This window comes from Acanthopagrus latus, chromosome 19 (genome assembly GCF_904848185.1).
Source record: "Acanthopagrus latus isolate v.2019 chromosome 19, fAcaLat1.1, whole genome shotgun sequence".
Lineage (NCBI taxonomy): Eukaryota > Metazoa > Chordata > Actinopteri > Spariformes > Sparidae > Acanthopagrus > Acanthopagrus latus.
This window is the reverse complement of record NC_051057.1, coordinates 2,622,455-2,636,783: the sequence shown is the minus strand read 5'-3', so window position 1 is coordinate 2,636,783 and position 14,329 is coordinate 2,622,455. Positions and strand designations below refer to the sequence as shown.

Below are 14,329 nucleotides of genomic sequence, written 5' to 3'. Positions count from 1 at the left end.
GTGTGTACTGTCCAATCTGTCTCAAATTTCACGCTTGTTAAGAGTCCAGATCAGACAACTTTTCCTTCCAGTAAGGAACCAGTTATTTTGCCAACAGGCAAAGGGAAGTAAGCCTTGTGTTCCAATCATGATTTGATTGATTCCATTTTCATGGTGAGGTCAACACTTGATGTACTGAAAATGATGTATGATTGGTCGGTGTCCGCAGGTGGCACTCAGTGTGCACAGGAATTATCTGCTTTATGCAGGACATGTAAATATTCAGAACAGTGTCAACCACTCAGTGTAGAGTAACGAGGGTGCAGCTTTGGAATGTCTCAATTTTATGTGTTCATTTCATGCAACTGCCCTTCTTTCCATCCTTTAATTCTCCCATCGCAGAGTATCAGTCTATCAGCAGCTTTTGTATGATGCATGTTCAATGCTTTTGGGCATGAACTGATTGTGGTCTAAGATTAGATTAGATTGCCACCAGCAGGAGCAGTTCAACACCAGCCTGAAGACATCTCAGCTCCAGATAAAGTTCAGCTTTACTTCAATGTTTTTAACCCACTTACTGAATGACACACATACATTTCTTCTTATGATCCCCTTTTGTGAGTTGAGGTTAAAATGTGGGCTAAAATACTTGATTTACGGTCAAATAAATTATGAGATTAGTTCTCTGAGGCTATATAGCATACAATTAAATTGATCTTACGTCTAAATAGGCACCGCAATCCCTTTTAAATATAGCTGTCTTACTCGGTTATTAACATTACCGTACAACTTTCAGGATAGCAGACGTCTGAACTGAATACTATCATATAAAGATTCAAGGCTGCTGCAACACAAGGTTATTTAAAGAGAGAAAGATAAATACATGTCCACCCTAAAACAGCTGTACTGCATGTATTACTGCATGCATGGAGAAGCTGGTCTGGTAACCAAGGAAATGCCATTAATGAACCAATTTTAAGTTCATAATTTTAGGTATGGTGACAAGAGATGTCCCACTCATTCTAGCAAGATGTAAAATATAGGTAAAATATTGGTGAGGGACACACTGCAGCGGCCTATGAAGATAGATCCGAAGTGCTTTTGGTGTAGTTTAGTTTATTTATCTGAAATGAGCATAACAGATACATTAGTGCTGCATTATACAGTCATGCACAAGCATCAGATGCCCCAAAATGACCGTATATAGCAGGTTGTTAATTTACTCCTGTCCATAGGAGGCTTTTAACAAATAGCCACATGGTGGTGCTGTTGGTAAAATGCTTCCATATATGAAGCAAGGGCCACAGGTATCATAAGTAAGATTCTTCTTCTTCATGGCTGCTACTAGAGATACGCTTTCATTGAAATCTACCCACTATGGCTCATCTTGTAAAATTCACCATTAAAAATGAATTCAGACCAAGGCCTCTCATAGTGTGGTCACAGGATCCCAGTGGGTCTTTGATCCCCAACAAAAATGGAATAAATCATTTTGTATTATAATTAATTAATTCCATCCATTAGTAGCATAATGATAGAATACATGATCATTTTGGTGATGTGTTTCATACACTTTGACACAAATTATTCTCTCGACCTGCCCTTCCACCCATGTTTCCAATACAACAGTCAGTGTAGCCCCTGATCTAGCCACTGCCGATGTTTGTAAAGGACGAATGTATATAGAGACAGTTTGGAAATTTTCAGTTGGCCATAGAATTTTTGAGGTTATGGTAATTCATATACATTCCCAAGGACCACTAATCAATCAAAAGATTTACAAATGGAATGTTTTTGCTCAAATACAGTCGGTCATTGATGCATCGGTGCATCAAGAGCATTTTGACATGTCGATGATGATAAGAAGTACTTACTTCTACTACACTTCTACAACATTTTTATATGACATTAGCAGGAAAATGTCAACATGTTTTTAAACGCACACACTGCGTTTGTCATAACTGTATAACCACAAAATAATACAAATGGGAAAGACCGAAGTGAGACACTGAGGACGACAGATGTGTCCTCCCCCTTACTTTACCACTGTAAGCCCCTTGTGCATGAATATTAATGTCCACAAGGAGTGAGGCAGATAATTAGCAGAGCTAAACATGGCTGCTTTGGAAGTTTCTCATCTGTGTGTGTGTGTGTGTGCGTGTGTGTGAGTGTGTGTGCGTGCGTGCGTGCCTGTGCGTGAGTGTGTGTGTGCATGCATGCGTGTGTGTGTGTGATAAAAGAAAAAGGGGAGATACAACAGTTCAGGGAGAAACCGTGTAGCCTGGAAAACAATTCTGATGTCAGGAGACCTACCTTCTGGGTTAGGATAAGGGGTCAATCTTAGCTGTGAACATCATCTTGTCTTATGAAATTTGTCATAAATATCTCTGTGATATTAGTCTAATTGTTTCAAAAGCTTGAAGGATATTTTATTAGTGAGCATATATTGTGACGGCTGAAGTTACTGTGTCATACACTGAAAACATATACTTAGGTAGAACAGATAGTACGTCATGATCCTACTTAAGGGCCACAGTCACATTATTATACAACCAAAATTATCTTCTGCCTGGTCAGACCTCTGTGCTTGATACCATTCCTTTCTACCATGATGCTGAGCTCCTCAATACTTTATAAAAGTAGTTTATCGTTAGCATTGAACACATTCCCCTAAGATATCAGTTGTTAAGTTATTAAAGTGACAGGGTCATGTGAACTAATTCAAAGGGTTTGGAATGAAAGGGTGTCTGATTCGAAATACTTTTTCACATTCATGCACTCACAGCTCATGGCCCACTGCCTCCTATTGAAGAGGGAAATCTTTTAAATTGAGTCCCACATGTAAAGTGTCAGTAATTTCCTTCAACAGCTGGTCACTGTAGTTTGAATCAAGTGTTACTCAAACAGAACTTAATAGTGTATTTCTTCGTAATATTTTTTTAGTGACAGATTAATCCTCTCGTTCTCATGAGCATTTGGGACAGCAGGATGGTGAGTGTGGGGCTGAGTTAAAACACACTACAGTGTGTTCATGATGTTGAAGAACATTTTAAATCACAAAATATAAAAGGACATTTTTTTTTTTTCTCATTTAAACTTTACAAAACATTAAATCATGTTTGCGTTTAATTTATCTCCATGTGCACGTATGCTCTAAATGCTGCTTTAGAATGTGTTTGTAAAGGAATGTCCATGACATTACCTCAGCATGAATCTCATCAGAGTTTGCTCAATACATGAGTGTGTGTGTGTGTGTGTGTGTGTGTGTGTGTGTGTGTGTGTGTGTGTGTGTGTGTGTGTGTGTGGTTGTGTTACCTGCAGTGGTGTTGGCTGCTGGTCCACTGGAGCGATGAGGACCACCAGCTCATGGTCGATGCTCAGGTAGCCAAAGACATCGCACTGTGGCACTGAGACATGAAGCCTCAGGATCTGTAGGACGTCGTGAACCGTCACCGGCTGGTTCTTATTCAACTGCACACAGGGGTCAGAGGACAAACAGCGAGGGGGTTGAGTGTTGCTGTCCAATGTTTAAGCAGAACTTCAGTTAAGTTTTCAAACGTCAGGACAAAACCCATGAGAAATTTTTATTTTTTTTTGTTTTGATTTATTACAGTTATGTGTCAATTAGTTAAATCTAAAAATGAGGAAAGTTATTTGGTATGTCTTTATCATAAAAAAAATATACAATTTATTCTATAGAAATTCAAAAAAGCGGTCAACTCAAGAAAAAGTTGAAGAAAATTCTTGGAAGAAAATTTCCCTCTGTTCACAAAATCATGACATGTTACAATTTTCTTTAAATTCTTCTGCTGCTTTGTTTCCTAAAACTGGACAGTAGTTAAACCATTATTTGCCTCCAGACACCTGAATGTCTGCCCACAATGCAAACTGAAATTAAAAAAAATAAAAATAAGGGCTGAATGAACTAATAAAGTACAGCTATAGCTTAATGAAACATATAATAATCGATGCATGGATATTATATGATTGCAAGAAAAATAATAACCGAGCTAGGAACAAAACTAGGAAAATAAGACTTTAACATGCATGTGTGACAGCAGTACAGACTGTCCTCTTATTCTACTCCCTCTGCTGTGGTGCTGTCTCTACTCTGATTTGAATATAGTGCGTACAGTTTTGCCAAAAGCAAACTTTTATTGCATTTTACGCGGACATCCTGATGTGACTACGCCTGTAGTCTTATTTTGTAGCTTTAAGAAGAGATTCCAACCAGAACTGTACTGTATATACTGTGTGCACAATTATTAGGCAAGTGAGTATTTTGGCCATATCATTATTTTTATGCATATTTTCTAACTCCAAGCTGTATAAACTTGAATGCTTAATGGATTTGAGCATAGCAGGTGATGTGTATCTGTGTAATGAGGGAGGGTGTGGCCTAAGGAGGTCGACACCCTACATCAAGGTGTGCATAATTATTAGGCAGCTTCTTTTCCTCAGACAAAATGGGCCAAAAAAGAGTGTTAACTGACTCTGAAAAGTCAAAAATGACAAAAAATCTTGAAATTACTGAGATATTGGGGCGTGATCACAGAACCATCAAATGTTTTGTTACAAATAGTCAACAGGGTCGCAAGACATGCATTGAGAAAAAAAAGACGCAAATTAACTGTCAAGGATTTGAGAAGAATCATTCGTGAAGCTACCAGGAACCCATTATCTTCCAGTTCGGTCATATTCCATAACTGCCACCTACCTGGAGTACCCAGAGATGATGACATGGCCCCCTCCCTCACCTGACCTGAGCCCAACTGAGAACATGTGGGCCCTTCTTAAATGGGAGATTTACAGTGAAGCAAAACGGTACACCTCTCCAAACAGTGTCTAAGAGGCTGAGGTTGCTGCTGCACAAAAATTGTCAGCAGATCAAGAAACTGACAGACTCCATGAATGGAACGTTTTTCAGTGTTGATAAGAAGGGTGGCTATATTGGTCACTAATTTTTTTATTGATATTTTTTTTAAATGTCAGAAATGTTGTTTTGACAGTTGTGAATAGTTTGTTTCTAATTATCACTTAAACAGATGAAAATTAAAAAAGTGAGATGGGAAAATGTGTGTTTTTCATTTAGTTGCATGATAATTCTGCACACTAACAGTTGCCCAATAATTGTGCACATATAGATATTCTCCTAAGAAAGCCAAAACCTCACTTTTACCTTCTTAAATATTCGCGTTTGAGGTTTATTAACATTTTGGATTAGCCAAGAGCACTGTAGTTGTTCGTTGATAAAAAATAATCCTCAAAAATAAGACTTGCCTAATAATTGTGCACACAGTGTATAACACATGGTTAATGTTCTTAAAGGGTGTTTTAATTCCAAACCATGTTTTCCTAAACCTAACCAAGTATTGTTGTGGCTTAAATCTGTTTCTGTTGCCTAACCCTAACCAAGTATTTTAAATACTAAACCTACCAAAACACAAAGTTTTTTTCAGGAGACTGAAACCCCCCCCCAAAAAAAACAAGTGAATTAAGTGACATATTCAACAATCTAACAATATGCAAGAAATGGGACAAAAACCCTGGTTTCCTAGATGAGAGTCTTTAACTTAACCCATGTAGCCACACTTTTTGCTCCAAATGTGGACCTTTTAGCTTTTCGGTCATAAGAAATAATGGCTTTTAGAGCAACATTAATTATGGTGTTCCAGGAAAACCAGCATGAATCACAAAGCTGTGACATCAGAGACACATGATTAGTGAGTGGCAATGATGGTCCTAAAAACATAATGACATTCCAGGTACAGACAATTCAACAGACAATACAACCTGAACTGATAGAACACAGGCTGGAAAACAGCATGCAGACTATTTATTAAGGATATTTCACTGATTAAGCATTACACTACTATGAAAATTTCATGGGGTTAAAAAAGGTTTACGGGGCACCGCTTAGCTCAGTACCGTTTCCTGTCACCCTCTTCAGCTGTCCTATCAATAAAGCCAGAAAAGGCCCAAAAAAAAAAAAAAAAAAAAAGGTTGACGATTAAAAGACTTTTCCCGCAATGCAACCTGAACACTGACAGTACAGATTTTCTGAATCAGGTGTTTTGTGTTGGTAGCGGTTAATGTAGCCACGAGCCTCTAGATTTAGGTGCCATTTACAGGTTTTGTTCATCAAGATAATCAAAAATAAAGTGTAAATTAAATTACTTGAAATAAAAAGGTAATGTCTTCCTACACAATTACTATCAAGGTTTTCTATAAACTGATCGATGTATAAGTTGTAAAATCAGAGTTAGAATAGTGTGTAACTAAAGTGGGCCTATGAAGACGGACTAATGAGTTAAAGAGTCTCCATGTTCGCTGTGATGACATTTTATGTCCCCGTCAAACTCTGTAGTCTCATTTAGTCCTACGTTTGATTTATGAACAAATACATAAATAAAAGGAAAGATAAATAAATGATCTTGTGTTATGAAAGCAGCCTGTTGCTGTATAAACAGTTCAGAGGGGCTCTCAGCAGGCTAAGCTGTAGTGTTAGCACAGTATAACACAACTCATATTTTCATGTGTCTTAGCAGCTGCAGATCAAATCAGCTCTGCTTGTGTGCGGTATTAGCAGGCTTAATGCTGAGTCTTACTATGATGTGCTTGTGCTGGGGATTGCAGCCAATTTGACTAACAGCCAAGGGGGCTTTGTTGGATAATTAAGCTGATCAGAATGAGATGCCAGTGGTACTTATTAGCTGCTAACATGTCAGCATCAGCGGGCTTCGGGCTTTCCTACTGTTCAACAGGCTGGGCACACATCCAGAGAGGCTCGGGGGAGGAGTGTGAGAGGAAGCTGTGGATGAAGGTGGAAGGAAGGAAGTGCCTCTCATTAGTGTGTAATGAATGTTTTCTTTTGGAATATACCTATGGAACAACAGTGCAGTGACTTGCAGTTAACAGTATGTTGGCATGCATATGTAGATTAAGCGGACTGTGCATTAGTTAAATGTCTGGACTCATCTATCCTTTTTAACTTGTCATTTGGACCTGTGTGTCTGTTTTGAATGTACTAGGGTTCAGGTAGTACTCAGTTCAAATGAGTATCTGGTGCAGATAATTTACTTTTTACGAGTACAAATATCATTCAAGAGAAGTGTTTCAATATCCGCACACATGAAGTAGAAAAATCATCATTGTTGGAGTCATTTTCTGATGCTTTTATGAAAACTACTCAAAACATTTTGACCTGAAGCACAATTCTGAAGCTGTTATGTAAACAGTTTTCTAATAAATCATACATTATCAACATCTGATCAAGCCTTATCAAATTCAGATTCAACAACTTATGGTTACTTTCCAGGGTTTTCTTTCTTTCTTTCTTTAAGAATATGTATACCTATCTTTTCTTCTCATGAAGATGTCAAAACAAGCAAAAAGCATTGAATTTTCACATTCAATGTTCAACATCCTCTTTCCGTGAAGTATTGAAGGGAAAAGTACACATTCTGCAGTAATATGTCACCTCTGACTGAAATATGAGACATTATTGAATTATAAATTCAACAACTTGTTGCATTTCACTGCAGCAGCTGCTCAAGGTGGAGCCTGTTGATCTTATTCATATACAGTTTGTTAATTTAGTCTAGTGGTTTACAGCATCAGGGTCGGGTCTCCAAAGGGCGCTGCCTTTACTCACTTACAGTGTGTGTGTGTGTGTGTGTGTGTGTGTGTGTGTGCGTATGCGTGTGTGTGTGTGTGTGCGTGTGTTGCAAAACAAACAAACTGTAACACTGAGGTTCAAGCTTAGGTCCTTTAACATCTGCCAGACAATGCTGACAATGCTGTGTCTCCTATCAATTATTACATATTGCAATATCTCCTTTATATTCATAATGTGTATTTCTATCATAGATGGTACAGGAATCAATTTAGTATTTTTAATTCTGATTTATGAGGAAATGGAATGAACACCTAAAAACAATGTGTGTTTCACAGCATTTTGTGGGTTGAGTAACTGCACTGTTTGTATAATGTAAGTAATGTGAGTGCTTTGTTCCTTTGAGTATGATATTTGTGCAGTCTACATGAAGCAGCAGCAAGGAGCTCTTTGGATTTATAGCTCTCCCAAGTGGCCAGCACCCATAATTACATCTAATACCACCAGCAGCATCCAGGCAGAGAGCACAGCTGAGAACTCAGTTGAGCTAAAATCTGCTTTATGTAAAAAAAATGACAAAAGCTTTTCAGTGATATTGGTTTTTGGGACTTAACCTACATACAATTCAAAAGTGGACAGTGAATATATGGTACATGTGTCACATAAATGATGGATGGAAAGTGACCCAGTACTACCTTAGAGAATGCATTCATCTGCTCTTTATTCCACAGGATCTGCAGCATGCTGGCACATATCGGACAACAGGCTCCTGGAAAGAGATTGTAGGTCATGGATTATTAACGCTGTGTACATGTCATGAGGAAAGACCCTTCAAAATCTATCTGACATTTATTGCAAAGATACTCTGAATCCTTTTGTAATTCAATTGAGTCTGAAAGTGGTTTTCTGAGAGCAGTGCACTCACCAGGTGGGGTGACAGGCCAGCAGCCTGCGGTGGACAAAGGTGGACAGGGAATCACACTGCATGCAGTGTCAGAGGCCACATCAGACACGGCCCCCACAGCATGGCAGGGGCCCTCGTAGTCCACGGCCACACGGTCAGAGAAGGCATCACACACTGTGTTGTAAGTCTCACCATTATGACCACAAACCTGCTGAGGCTTCCTACAGGCATCCTGAGAAAACAACACAAGCAAATGTACAAAGTTGTTACATATTTTAATCATCTTAATTAATTACAAGGACATTTGTTTAGACAAGCATTAATATTAACATTTTGTCCAGACTCAGGGAAAAAGAAGATATCACTTAGTATAAAACAAACCAAACCACCAGAGCTGGAACTCAAAGGCAAAATGCTCAATAGGTATCACACAGAGATAGAAAACCTTTAACTAAACTCAGCACAAATTATTACCACTGAAATAAAACCACTGTGTGATATTACAGCTAGTACATTTTTCAAAGAAATGCCCTCAAGCTAGTATGGACTCCACAAGTTAGTGTAAAACCTGATGACTCATGTTATCCCAGCATTATTTGACAGTGTTTCCCAAATTTTCTCATGATGTCACAGAATGCCTGCCCAGTCCAGCCGGACTGCATGCTGTCATCAAAGCAAAAGGGGGACATACCAAATACTAAGACATCCATGTAATATGTATCATATTTGAAATAACTGCAAAATGCAAGCAAATGGTGAGGCTTAGTGAACAAATACAAAAAAAATCATCAATGTGAGTATAGCCAGTGGAGACAGAATCAGACAGAGTATGCCTGTCTGAAATAATGTGTTTTCACTGCCGACAGGATCTGAACGTATGGAGAATGTGTGAGTGAACACTTTGAGGAAGGCTCTAGACTTCATCTTAGTCAAGACTGTGGGTGAGTTGGATGACAGAAGTGGACCTCAGAGTGCAGGAGGGTGTGTAGAGGGTGTGTCAGAATGGGTTAAGAAACGTACAGATTGCAGATTGTGTACATTAGTGTGTATGGACACTATACTGCAGTTGTACAGGTACTTCCCTCTGTGACTTTTGCTCCTCTGACTTATACTGTGTGGACTGAAGGCAACAGCTAATTCAGAGGATAATTATTCGTAGATGGAGGTCTGCACTCTGTTGAGTGCTTTTCAGTTTTAACAGCACTGAAGGCTGGATGTGGAAAAACAGGTGGTCTGCACTTTGTAGAGCCATTAGTGTTTGTAAAGATGAAGACCTGAATGCTGCTGTGTGTTGCTTTCTTGTTTGACATACCTGGCAGTGGCCCATGTAGGCCAGGGTTTTCCCAGCCTGCTGCAGCTGGCACAGACTGGGGTGGACCAGTCCGTCTGTATCGCAGGCTGGCTCCACACTGTTCTTATCACAGGCTGCCGGCCGGCCAACACACTCGTACTGTGGGCAGTCTGACGAGTCACTCAGGCACACACGATACTTTGGGATGCACCTGGAATACACAAAATATTCCTTTATATATATACTCATCTGTATTGCTCTCTTTCATTGTGTGAAGAGACCAGTCGAGATCAGACTGCTATTATCATGCACGGAATGCACCCTCTGTGCATTAAGCTCAAACCAACACCACCCAAAACACACATTCACACATGTAGGAAGTAGACAACACAAATTCAGGAGATTATTTGGGTAAAAAGCTGCAATACAAGAACAATATGAGCAAACATCAGCCATCTAAACACACAAAGACACCCTGCTCTGTCACCATAGCAACCACCAAGTCGGCACACATGCCTGCACTCTGTTAAATGAGTGAACGCACAAGGACATAAACATTGAAAGCAGGGAAAAGGGTTCAACAGAGTTCATGTAGTGCGACAGCAGATGTCAACATGGGGTGAAGGTGTGTGTGTGTGTGTGTGAGTGTGTCTGTGAATTAGAAAAGTGGATTAAAGTTGTAGCCCCAATCACACTGCCCTTTGAGATCAGAGGTAGTATCAGAGGTAGTATCAGAGGTAGTATCAGAGGTAGTATCAGTGGTAGTTTCAGAGGAAGTATCAGAGGAAGTACCAGAGGTAGTATCAGAGGAAGTACCAGAGGTAGTATCAGAGTAAGTATCAGAGATAGTATCAGAGGAAGTATCAGAGGTAGTATCAGAGGTAGTATCAGAGGTAGTATCAGAGTAAGTATCAGAGAAAGTATCAGAGGAAGTATCAGAGGTAGTATCTAAGGTAGTATCAGAAGAACTATCAGAGGTAGTATCAGAGGAAGTATTAGACGTAGTATCAGAAGAAGTATCAGAAGTAGTATCAGGGGAAATATCAGACGTAGTGTCAGAGGAAATATCAGAGGTAATATCAGAAGAAGTATCAGAGGAAATATCAGGGGTGATATCAGAAGAAGTATCAGAGGTAGTATCAGAGGAAATATCAGAGGTAGTATCAGAGGAGGTTTTAGAGGTAGTATCAGAGGAAGTATCAAAGGAAATATCAGATGTCGTATCAGAGGTAGTATCAGAGGTAATATCAGAGGAAATATCAGAGGTACTATCAGAAGAAGTATCAGAGGTAGTATCAGAAGAAGTATCAAAGGAAGTTTCAGAGGAAGTATCAGAGGTAGTATCAGAGGAAGTATGAGAAGTAGTATCAGAAGAATCAGAAGAAGTATCAGAGGACGTATCAGAGGTAGTATCAGAGGTAGTATCAGAGGAAATATCAGAGGTAGTGTCAGAGGAAATATCAGAGGTAGTATCAGAAGAAGGATCACAGGAAGTATCAGAGGTAGTATCAGAGGAAGTATTAGACGTAGTGTCAGAGGAAGTATCAGAGGGAGTATCAGAGGAAGTATCAGAGGGAGTATCAGCGGTAGTATCAGAGGAAGTATCAGAGGACGTATCAGAGGTAGTATCAGAGGAAGTATCAGAGGTAGTTTCAGTAGAAGTATCAGAGGAAGTATCAGAGGAAATATCAGTGATAGTATCAGAGGAAATATCAGAGGTAATATCAGAAGAAGTATCAGAGGAAATATCAGAGGTGATATCAGAAGAAGTATCAGAGGTAGTATCAGAGGAAATATCAGAGGTAGTATCAGAGGAGGTTTTAGAAGTAGTATCAGAGGAAGTTTTAGAGGTAGTATCAGAGGAAGTATCAAGGGAAATATCAGATGTCGTATCAGAAGAAGTATCAGAGGTACTATCAGAAGAAGTATCAGAGGTAGTATCAGAGGAAGTATGAGAAGTAGTATCAGAAGAATCAGAAGAAGTATCAGAAGAAGTATCAGAGGAAGTGTCAGAGGTAGTATCAGAGGTAGTATCAGAGGAAGTATCAGAGGAAGTATCAGAGATAGTATCAGAGGAAGTGTCAGAGGTAGTATCAGAGGTAGTATCAGAGGAAGTATCAGAGGAAGTATCAGAGATAGTATCAGAGGAAGTGTCAGAGGTAGTATCAGAGGAAGTATCAGAGGAAGTATCAGAGGTAGTATCAGAGGAAGTATCAGAGATAGTATCAGAGGAAGTATCAGAGGTAGTATCAGAGGAAGTATCAGAGATAGTATCAGAGGAAATGTCAGATGAAGTATCAGAGGTAGTATCAGAAGATTTATCAGAGGTAGTATCAAAGGAAATACCAGAGGCTTTCTGTTCAGCGCCAGAACAGTCTTTCTTGCTGAACCGGTATTGCTACAGGAATTCAGCAAAATCATGAAATTCAACTGAGTTGAGTCTCTTATTTAAGTATAATCAATAAACTTAATTATTGAAATTAATCCATCACAACATGGCTATCATTTTAAGTGTACGTTAAAAATGATAATGGTTCACAGTTTAAATTGTAGTTTAAAGTTCATCAGGTCAGAGTAGTAGAGGAAATCTAAAAAAAAAAAAGGTCTAATTTAAATATTTCATAATTTTAAGATAGTTTTAGAGTTTCGTGGAACTGAATTTAGGCTGAACTATGTTTAATAGGAGTAAAACATATCCTTGCTGGTACAACCCAGCCTTAATCCCTTACATCAGGAAAAGTTCAGAAATGAGACCTGTCTTAATATTAGCTTGCTTCAATGAAAGGCCTCTGCAGTTAAGATGGTTAGAGAATCAACAGAAAACTTCAATGACCAGTAGTGATTATAAATGTCAGCCTATGCTTCCTTAGATCTGTATTACTGTCTGGGTAGAAAAGCTATAGAGACAGCATTTAGACCATGGGTAAAGGGTCGAAGCCTATGGGTGCATGTGGGGGATGATGATGATCTGTAAATTTAATAGAATAACAAACCCCATGCTGATAAGGGCCTCGAAGCCCCCTTACCAGAAACACAGCCACCTGAAACAACAACCTGTCTGTCAGTCAGATGGGACACAAAGTGAGATTTCCCTTGATATTGGTGCTCACTGTTATCAGCAGCTACACTGACTGACACGCTAAACCTACCTCTGGTTTCTCTGGCAGGGTTTGTTGGTGCAAGGGTTACTGAGACGGCACAAGCCATAGACAAACTGATGGTCCTTGAATCCCATACAGCGAGCAACACAGGCGCTGGGATAGGTCCGCCCATTCGAGGCACATACTGGTACGAAGCGGTCTGGACAACTACAGGGAAGACCTGCAGGAGGACAAAGGGGGCAGGGAGGGAGAGGACATATAGTATGAGGGAGGACAGTATTCATGGCTTTAATAGTTATGGAATGATAACAGTTGACACAATGCACTGGGTCACTGTAAAGCACAGATTTACAGTGTGGCAGTCACCAGTGATGCTACAATAATATATCTTCAGTCTAAAGGAAATGTACTTGTTATTGGATCTTGGGTCTAATTTTCATAGTTCTGGTCACTGGCTGTGATGGTTATGATTGATATTGAATTCACCACCACATTGTGGGGTTCTGCAGATCTGGGTATTTTCTAGTCCCTTGGGACCTTTTTATTGTGATACTTACAGTTCTCCTGATTACTTTGGTGAGCAAAATGTTTTCATAATTTACACCAATGACTAACTGATGACCAGAGCTATGAAGATATTACTAATGTTGTGATAAACTTGGGTAAGTAAAGGAAGATTTCTGTGCAATAGTCAGCACTGCTGGTGTGTCACAGGTTGGATCAGGCCTCTGTCCAACAATTCATATTCATTTCAAGTTTTAAATAGACACTTTGTTGTGTAATCAACTTCAGATATGTCCAATCAGAGCTGCACAGGTTGGATTAAGAATGGAGAAGTCATCTTTTAACACAGCTAGCTAGATCCATGAAAAATAGCGTAAAAAGGGCCACAAAAGGGCCACCTTTACAGTTTTAAATTAGAAACAAGTACTCAACAAATGTTTTTGATAACTGTGGAGTTAATATAATTAACAAAAACTATGACCAAAATAATATAAAGATGGCCTTTTACACAACAAAAATGAGACAAGAACTAAATAAAATTCAATTTTGAGAAATTAAGAACTATATATAGAAAAGATGAACAATATAACAAATAAACTAGTTACTGCTGTAAATGTCTTAAGTCCTATTTAACAACCTGTATGCAGAATTGCTGTAGCTCCTGACAAGTAAAACTGTTTCCTCCAGCTCCCAATAATAGTAATAATTTAATATCCCATGTTCAGAGCACGATTTAACTGCATGACCTGCTGGACGACTGTTAGTAAGAAGCATCTTGAACTCACAAACATTCTGTCTATCACTAATGTTATCTGACATTCTTTGTCAAAACAGAGAGTTAAACAACAAGCAGCACCAAATCAAATGAGACAAAGAACAAACACACGCAGGGAGCACATGCCATGAATGCAACACAACTTTCAGTCAGCTATCTT

General features: G+C 39.1%; 1 protein-coding gene across 1 annotated transcript in view; it reads right to left on the bottom strand.

Annotated features, from left to right (window-relative positions):
• The window catches only part of reck (reversion-inducing-cysteine-rich protein with kazal motifs), a 79,738-nt gene that overhangs the window by 9,370 nt on the left and 56,039 nt on the right, over positions 1–14,329 (bottom strand). Inside the window, exons 16-20 of the mRNA XM_037079597.1 lie at positions 12,939–13,110; positions 9,811–10,000; positions 8,520–8,730; positions 8,290–8,363; positions 3,295–3,450 (exon numbers count right to left, since the gene is read on the bottom strand). Of these exons, the coding sequence (XP_036935492.1) occupies positions 3,295–3,450; positions 8,290–8,363; positions 8,520–8,730; positions 9,811–10,000; positions 12,939–13,110 (803 nt within the window). The remainder of the gene's footprint in view (positions 1–3,294; positions 3,451–8,289; positions 8,364–8,519; positions 8,731–9,810; positions 10,001–12,938; positions 13,111–14,329) is intronic.